General features: G+C 45.5%; 2 protein-coding genes across 2 annotated transcripts in view; both read right to left on the reverse strand.

The window, feature by feature from the left end:
• LOC106808113 (palmitoyltransferase ZDHHC3-like) overlaps positions 1–5,896 on the reverse strand; it is an 18,026-nt gene extending 12,130 nt beyond the window's left edge. Inside the window, exon 1 of the mRNA XM_014810688.1 lies at positions 5,592–5,896. Within this exon, the coding sequence (XP_014666174.1) occupies positions 5,592–5,816 (225 nt within the window). The 5' untranslated portion in view covers positions 5,817–5,896. The remainder of the gene's footprint in view (positions 1–5,591) is intronic.
• The window catches only part of LOC106808109, a 50,589-nt gene continuing 47,703 nt past the window's right edge, over positions 5,864–8,749 (reverse strand). The window contains exon 5 of the mRNA XM_014810684.1: positions 5,864–5,901. Within this exon, the coding sequence (XP_014666170.1) occupies positions 5,864–5,901 (38 nt within the window). The remainder of the gene's footprint in view (positions 5,902–8,749) is intronic.

Genomic DNA, 8,749 nt, shown 5'->3' on the forward strand with positions numbered 1-8,749 from the left:
CATGAGTAAAATACGGTATATCTTTCGGTCCACTTTGTGATGGCTATATGATTATCTGCTCTATGCAATAGACTGGCGTAGTTTCACGAAACGTAAAACTTGATCCTTTTATTCTATTGCCGAAGACCTTATTTTGGAAACGCGCCGAATTCATAGTACGTTCATTTCGAACCGAGTATTGGATTCGCGGGCACAGATAGCAGGGAAATGCGGTGCGATTTACATACACAACGAATCTAACATGGCGTCCCTACACCATTAGCGGGGCATTGTGTGGAAATGATAATTAAGCTAGTATATGAGTCTACACTGTACATGTCATGTGACGGTAAATACACATACGAAAACCGACAGCGTCATTGTATGTCATGGTTGCAATTATAATATAATGTTTTGAAAAGAGAGGGGAGGGGAGAGACGCGGCAGTGGGCGGGGAAGGGGGGATATATATATATATTATATTTGTGTGTGTGTGTGCGGTGTGTGCGTGTGGTGTGTGTGTGTGTGTGTGTGTGTGTGCGTGCGTGCGTGCGTGCGTGCGTGCGTGCTGCGCGTGCGTGCGTGCGTGGTGTGCGTGCGTGTGTGTGCGCTGGCGTGCGCGGTGCGTGCGCTGTACGTGTGGACGTGCGCTTGTGTGTGCTGAGTGAGTCGCTGTGAGGCTGCGATAGGTGAAGAAGGAGAACATCGAGTTACAGTGGTTGCCACGGTGACAGTCCAGATATAGTTCCAGCGATGAAAACGCAAAAGTGTAGTTAAGAATATTACCCTCAGAGGGTATGACGACTTATTAGAATGAAATTACATCTAAATAACATGAATTAAAACACTAAAAAAACGAAACCACAGCTGCCACAGTGTCTTGTAGAAATATATACTTCAAATAACATTACGAAATGAAGTCAAGACTTTACCATCAGATGACGAGTAACCATCGGAATATAAACAGTAAAAGCTAGGCGGCAGTACGAGCACAGGTTTATGACTTCGACACGCAGCTATACTATATGCGGTAGCATTTCCTTTTATCAGAAGGTTTTCTAAGCATACATTGTAAGCACGAGCGTAGCGTGACATACTTGCGACGACAGCTCTGCCGCATTCAGGAAATGAGATACGACGACAGAATATTGGCAATTGGCGATGAATGCCATTTTTCAATTTCTTCGCCGGCGTTCCCTCGCCCAATATGTTTCACTCGTGCCTGCATTGAGGACAGCCTAGATTCCACAGAAACCCAAATAATACCCGCCTTATAACGCTTCTTACCTCGCAAAATGTCGCTACGTGATTAAAAGAAACCATCCATAAGTCCAGTGCAACTGCAATTATATGCGAACGCTCGTTTAGAAACTAGAATAATTTCTAGATGAACGCGTACGCGTGCACGGGTGCCAGTTGTTAATTGCGCTGGTTTACGATTTTACGGTACGCATGACTACATACATACACATGCGATGAAATAAAATCTAATAAAATGAAATGAATCATTACGCTAACAAACGCCTATACAACCGCAATCGTACACGCCTCGCTACACAAACTTTCAATATTTTTTTATTACAAAATTTATTCAACATCTAATTACCTTAATTCATCAACGCCAAATTTCCACTCGTACTAGAAAAAATCTATACAGTAGATATGTAGAGTCGAGACTATTTGAATGTTAATTTTAAGCCGATCGCAACATTTAACACACTATAGGACCGTAACCACCGTGGATGGAGAGAGAAATTGGCAGCTGCCCCCTAAATACTCTAGAGAAAAATATCTGATCGATTTAAATAGCCCTAATGTGATGTAACGTCATAATTAATAGAACAAACTTAATTTCCTTCAGCTTAATCTCATTCTACGAGTCGTTTGTCTTTCAACGGTAAAAAACGCATTCCCTCGTCATCACACATTCAGGAGACGACATTTTGCCTCCCTTTTCTAGAAATTTCTTCAGACTATGGCCCTGTATATACTAACGTGTGCTTGCGATGCTTACGTGAGCGGAAGCGAGCATTCGGCAAACCTCCAACGAATCCTTCCTCGCCCGCCCCTCACTCGTATTATAGTTAGACGCGGCTACGAAGCCGACCGAGGTTAGCAGAGTGCTGAGATGTGTCATGGCAGCCATGTTGCTGGTAACGCGCACACCTCACACCGCAGAGATGTATCACGCGCTACCGGCAGCCATGTTGCCGACAGAGCGCACACCTCTCCGCGGAGACCTGTCATGGCAGCCATGTTACCAGCAGCGCGCACACCTCTCACCGGAGACCTGTCACGCGCCACCGGCAGCATTTACCGCGTTCACACGGTAATGGTTTGGCTCGAGCTAAATGGGCTAAATTTGGCTCAGGCTAAATTTGGCTCGGGCCGGTTTGAGTCAGAGCGTTCACACGTACGCAAGCGAATACTGACTCTCGCGAGATGGCGTTATGCACGATTCAGTGTTTACATCCATTCCGAGTTCAATTATCAATCTTGAAAACATGCATCCTGAACAAATTTTTCGAATTTTTATACTGTTTTGGACTTTACTTCGTTGAAGTACGCGTTCGACACTCGCGACATCTACCGCTCTACCGATTTAGCTGGTGCTAAAATTTGGCTCGGGCCTGATCAGACGTTTTCGATGGGACCAAATTGGCTCGTGCTAACTCGGCACGGCCCCGAAAAACCGTCCGTGTGAACGCTCGGCTCGAGCCAAATTTGGCGCGGGCCTCATTAGGCTCGGGCCAAAAACGTCCGTGTGAACGCGCCTATTGTTGTCGGCAGCGCGCACACCTCTCACCGCAGAGATGTGTCACGCACTGCCGGCAGCCATGTTGCCGGTAACGCGCACACCTCACACCGGAGTTGTATCACGGCAGCCATGTTGTCGGCAGCGCGCGCACCTCTCCGCGGAGACATATCACGCGGCTCCCACCACGCGCTAGCAGCGACACCTACGCGTCGGCTTCATCCATCATGTCTCGCTCCTTGTAGAATATCTCCTCTTCGTCGTCTCCATCGAAGATGAGCAAGATGGCGGCCGTGAATAGGACGAGGGCGGCCGCCCAGCCGATGCCGTACGCCCAGCCGAACTGCCAGTGCTGCCTGTGCAGCGAGTGCATCTCCTTGGAGAACATGCTCGGGAACACGACGAGAGCTATCAGCAGGAACATCACTGCAATTCGCGGGAGAGAGGGGGCGCTGGTTAGATACGTATATATACATATAGGTATATACGTGTGTGTGTATAGATAGATAGATAGATAGATAGGATAGATAGGCTATATAGGATAGATAGATAGATAGATAGGATAGATAGGCTATATAGGATAGATAGATAGATAGATAGAGCGCGAGAGAGAGAGAAAGAGTGAAAGATAAACAGATAGACAGAGAGAGAGCGAGCGAGAGAGTGAGAGAGATACGGACAACAATTATCTGGATAACACTAACTATTCGTCGGCCAGCGCACTGCACGAATACCAGTACTTAACCACGGCCAACAGTTACCTAGATCACGTTATATCCGGATCGGAAGCTGATATTTTTAATAAGCGCGTAAACGCGGTTACACAGCGACGTACATGAAAGTCGGCTGCCACGCATGAAAACCACGCGCAAAGTCACAAACCGCCAAACGACAGCGACATCGTTAATCGATATTCACGCGCGTAAAGAAAAGCCTCGCGCACGTGCGCGTGATGCGGCTCGCGTTACGGAACGCCGGCTCGCGTTACGGAACGCCGGCGCGCGTGCGCGCGATACGCCTCGCGTTACGGAAAGCCCGGCGACGCGCGCCCGTGGTACGCCTCGCGTTACGGTACCCCCCCCCCCCTTCACGCTCGCGTGCGCTTCGCGTCACGGAAAGCATGCGCGCGTGCGCGCGATACGCCTCGCGTTACGGAAACCCCGGCGACGCGCGCCCGTGATACGCCTCGCGTTACGGAAACCACGGCGACGAGCGCCAGTAATACGCCTCGCGTTACGCAAGCCCCGGCGACGCGCCCGTGATACGCCTCGCGTTACGGAAACCCCGGCGACGCGCGCCCGTTATACGCCTCGCGTTACGGAAACAGCGGCGACGCGCAGCGACTCTCGCGTTACGAAAACCCCCGGCGCGCGTGGGTGCGCCTCGCGTTACGGAAACTCTTGCTCACCTCCGAACAGCATGACGAACATGGACACCTTATAGAAGTTGCGCTTCAGCTTCGGGTCCTTGGTGCAGAGTCCGACGAAATTTTTAAGTTTGTGAAGAAAATAATAAGGGTAGCAACAAATGCTTGATACTGGTAATTCTTCTAATGCTACTTTTTCAGCGTAGTTGAATACATTTTTCTTTATTCTTCAATCCTCCAAGAAAAAACTACCTCACATGTCACGCGAGTCACATTTATGGGCTGTCACGCGAGTCACCTGCCTGCACTGTTAATCATTGTGAGATGAATGATGTCTTTTTAAACAAATATTCAATTCGGGAAGTAAGCACTGACATGTAGAACTACTTTGAACATAAAACCACATAAAAGTTACATAAAGTTTAGTCTTCCAAATTCTGATTACCTTAACATTTGTTAAAGCTATGAGCTACTATGTCACGCGAGTCACAGAGTAGTGTCACGCGAGTCACATACTTAGGAGGATGTCGCTCACTTCAGATGAGGTGTATTGCAGTGCAAATGATGCATGGAGTGATCAAGGGTATTGGGTACCTAGTTCACCAGGTATACCTCAGATCAACCTTATAGTATTCTACGAAAAGTCTAAAGTGTGAAGTATACTTCAAAACACGTGTTAGTAGCCGGTCACGAGAGTCACGCACAATAGTTTGTGATATCAGAGAAAATATTAGTGTAGCTGCAATAACTTCAATGCTAAAATATGCATAACTGGTACCTTTGCTAAAATATTTTTTTTAAACAAGTAGCAGCATGCTAATAGTAATATAGGCCTGCCAGACCATTTAAAGTTTGATTTTTGTAGAAATGTCACGCGAGTCACAGTGGAATGGCTGGCTGACCACATGATGATCAAGTGTATGAAGTTTGATTGGAATCTCTTGAAAACTGTAGAAGTAGTTTATGCTACAAACTTTGTGCAATGGCGGGGGTATAATCAAAGATGAGATACAGTTTCCATGGCAACGGCTTGACCGATGCGCACAAAAAATATGTCACACACATCTACATTTCATGGTAATCAAGTGTATGAAGTTTGATTAGAATCCCTTGAAAACTGTGGAAGTAGTTCGCGCCACAAACTTTTTGCAAAGGACCGCCCGACCGACCAACCGTAAAACATACCCCCTTCAAACTTCGTTTGCGGGGGTATAACAAACCACACCCTGCAGGGCAAGCCAGGCCTAGAGCTTCTTGAAATATGTAAGACAGTTCTAGTAAGACACTAATAATAACATGTAACAGTCTTGGAAATAAGTCTGGAAACACAGCCAGTCCTGATTTCTAAAATTTCTACTACATTTAATTTTAAGTCAGTAAAAAAACAGAGAAAATAGCCAATCCTAATCAAAAGTTACCAGTCCCAGATGGGGAGACGGGCTGCTATATCCAACACTGCCTACAGTATTATTATATATATATACAACTCACTGGATCTGTCAGCATGGCCTTGGCGTGTGACGCAACAGCCAGAAAGCACAAAATGTTGAAGATGATTCCATTTATCCATCCGTACACTGGATACGGGCCGGGAATGAGCATAACAAACAGCACTACAAATTCAGCGTAGAGCAGCAGGCCGTACGTGAACACGACGCAGACGATGCCGCAAATGTCACGCACGCACCATACACGACCGCTCATGCACGAGTTCATGTCATCCACCACCTCCCTGTCCTGGTGACTCCGCCGTGACGGGCGAATTACTGGCCCTGACGTGTCGCTGACGTCAGCGACTCGCCTGAAAATGCAAAAAAATGTTGCTACTAATCTGAGCCATTTCTTCCCGTACGATAACTAGCATGTTTTTAATTTCCATGCTAGTTATCTAGCCACACACTTCATTTGTATCAATGTATCATGTATGCATCAAATTTATTGAATGTAACAAAACAAATCAAAATATCAGAAATCACATTATTCATGTTGTCAAGATGCAATTTATTTCACCTAGCTAGTGGTAATGTGTGTTCGTGTGCGTTTGTGTGTGCATGCGCGCGCATGCGTGTGTGTGTGTGTACTGTGTGCGTTTGTGTGTTCATGCGCGTGCGTGTTTGTGTGTGTGTGTGTGTGTGCACGAGCACATCTTTCATGTTCAGTGTAAGTATTCATTGCATGAAAGCCACCATATATACGTGGTGCGATCATCATATATACAAGCGACCATTTGAATTGTTTGGAAGCAGATATATATGTAACAGTGCTTGCTGTTTACTCAATTACCGCTCGATCTGGCCCTATCATAGTTTAGCAGCCCAGGTTAGTTTAGCAAATATGCGAAAACACATTTGCGAGGTCCCAAACTAGGATTGTGCACTCAATCCTAGTAGTTCTAAAATAATGTATTATGTAAGCCTGATGTCAAGGTTTATGGTTCTAAGTGATATGGCACATGACCACAGCAATGTAATGCACAAGAGTTTTCCTTTTTTCCGTTGTAGTGATATGTTCTTTTAGACATGTTTATAGCAATAAATGGCGCAACCGTGCATACGCGGGGCATATCAGCTGATTTTGTTTATCGTTACGTGGAGGTTTGACACAACGGCTTTGGGCGCCGCCGGAGAATGTCCTGACTTGAGTGTTTCCAATAAAGTACCCACATTTATAAGCCTTATTGAACGGTGTTGTTGCGTTGTTCCTTGACAATTTCACCTCACTTCAAGACAATAGGGTTAGGGTTAGGGTTAGGGTTAGGGAGTAGGCGTAGGCGACTCCCTAGACTTGTTAGTGGAGTAGGCGAGGTACGGTCCGGCATATTAGATAGTACCAGAGTACGTTCCGGCAGTACCCTGGGGGACATAGACCCTCTCAGACTAGCTTACCCTACCTGTCAAATCTGCGATCCGCAAAGGTGCGTGCAATCAACACACAAATTTCTATAGTTTCCTGTCGCAATTGCGCAACGATTGAATAATCAGGCTCGCATATTTTCGGCTATATGTGCCCGCTTCCTCCCTGTACGTACATACATAAATACGCCCACAAACATTGAAAACCGACGGACAGTACGACTGGTACTAGCTCTAGTACTATAGCCCGCGTTTATTAACTGCGGCAGTTAATGAACGCGGGCTATAGTACTAGAGCTAGACTGGTACAGCACTCGTGTTCACAATGCCACTGTCTACGTTCACGTGTGACAGGAACAAGGGGGGGGGGAATACAATTTATCTGATGTTATACACACTAATGCGGACTTGCTGCAGTGAACCTTCACGGGTCCACCTGTTAACGTCGCTAACACGAGAGGCTCATAATAATAATAGTGTTCGCAGCATCGACAACAACATTGCATTACTGCCGAGAGTTATAACTATGTAAAAGGTTGCGAGTCGTAATCCGGTTATTTCGAAGTCCCACGTGTGCGGGTAAAGTGCGAGAGTACGCGTTGTCTGCCGCATTGAAGTGACGATCTCAGCTTATATGCTGCTAGCAACATTTTATTTTATATAAAACTATAAACTATGAAAACACGGTCGCGCGATTTTGTTTGCGGTTTATGGTTAAACGGCTTACTATTACGTGTATTTTCCCGTTTTGTTCGATTTAAACAAACAGACACTCGAGATTTCACAGATTTTCAATAGTCAGGAATTTCGTTACCAACAAAAAACAAATCGCTAACGTACCACTGTTATAGTGTATTACGTTACTACTACTAAACGCACGTTATACACCTTATGCTCACACTACAAAAAAGTGAGATAGCGAGCATACACACTCACATATATACATACATACATAATAACAGGAGTCTATCAATATTACTATTATTATTAGACTATTATATACTATATTCTATATATATTATATACTATATAAGAATACTATATATATATATATATATATATATTAATATATATATATATATACTAATATATATATATATACATATATAACGGGCTATCTATGTTATAAAGACTTTCCTTACGCACGTTTGCACGAGCATACACACCCACATATATACATACATACATAATAAGGGAGATGAAAGAGAGACAGAGAGAGAAGAAGAGCAAGAGAAAGATAGAATTATTATTAACACAACCAGCAAAAATCACGCGTATGTATTCAGGTAATCATTCGCATACAGATAAGGTCATACGATACACATCACGGCACGCATCTCCACATATTACATATGGATAAATGGACAAATGGATTCAAGCATACAAGAAACCGCATGTGCGATTCGCGCTCAACCCAAGATGCTAATGGAGCAGGCAAATGGAAGAAGTGTTCTACGGGGGGCTGCCACTACTACGCTTCATAATGGAAGCCCCCCCCCTCCCCAAAGTAGCAGGCGACGACGAGACAGGCTACAGTAGTGTGCATGCCAGAGAGAAGAGAGCGCGCGAGAGAGACGTTAGCAATGCCATGGTGGGGAGTAATTTTGGGGACGTGACGATGTCTATGCGATGCGACGGGGTTGCGCATCTGGGTAGAGAATGGGTCTGCATACCCAGAGTACCGCCACACAGGACGTGCCGGTAGGTGCGGCCTAGTAGTTAACCGATGGAAGATAGAAAGAGAGAGCGCGAAAAAGAGCGAAAGAGGCGAGAAGGGGGAAAGAAATTGAGAGATAA

Source organism: Priapulus caudatus, unplaced genomic scaffold, assembly GCF_000485595.1.
Source record: "Priapulus caudatus unplaced genomic scaffold, Priapulus_caudatus-5.0.1 Scaffold254, whole genome shotgun sequence".
Classification (NCBI taxonomy): Eukaryota; Metazoa; Priapulida; class Priapulimorpha; order Priapulimorphida; family Priapulidae; genus Priapulus; species Priapulus caudatus.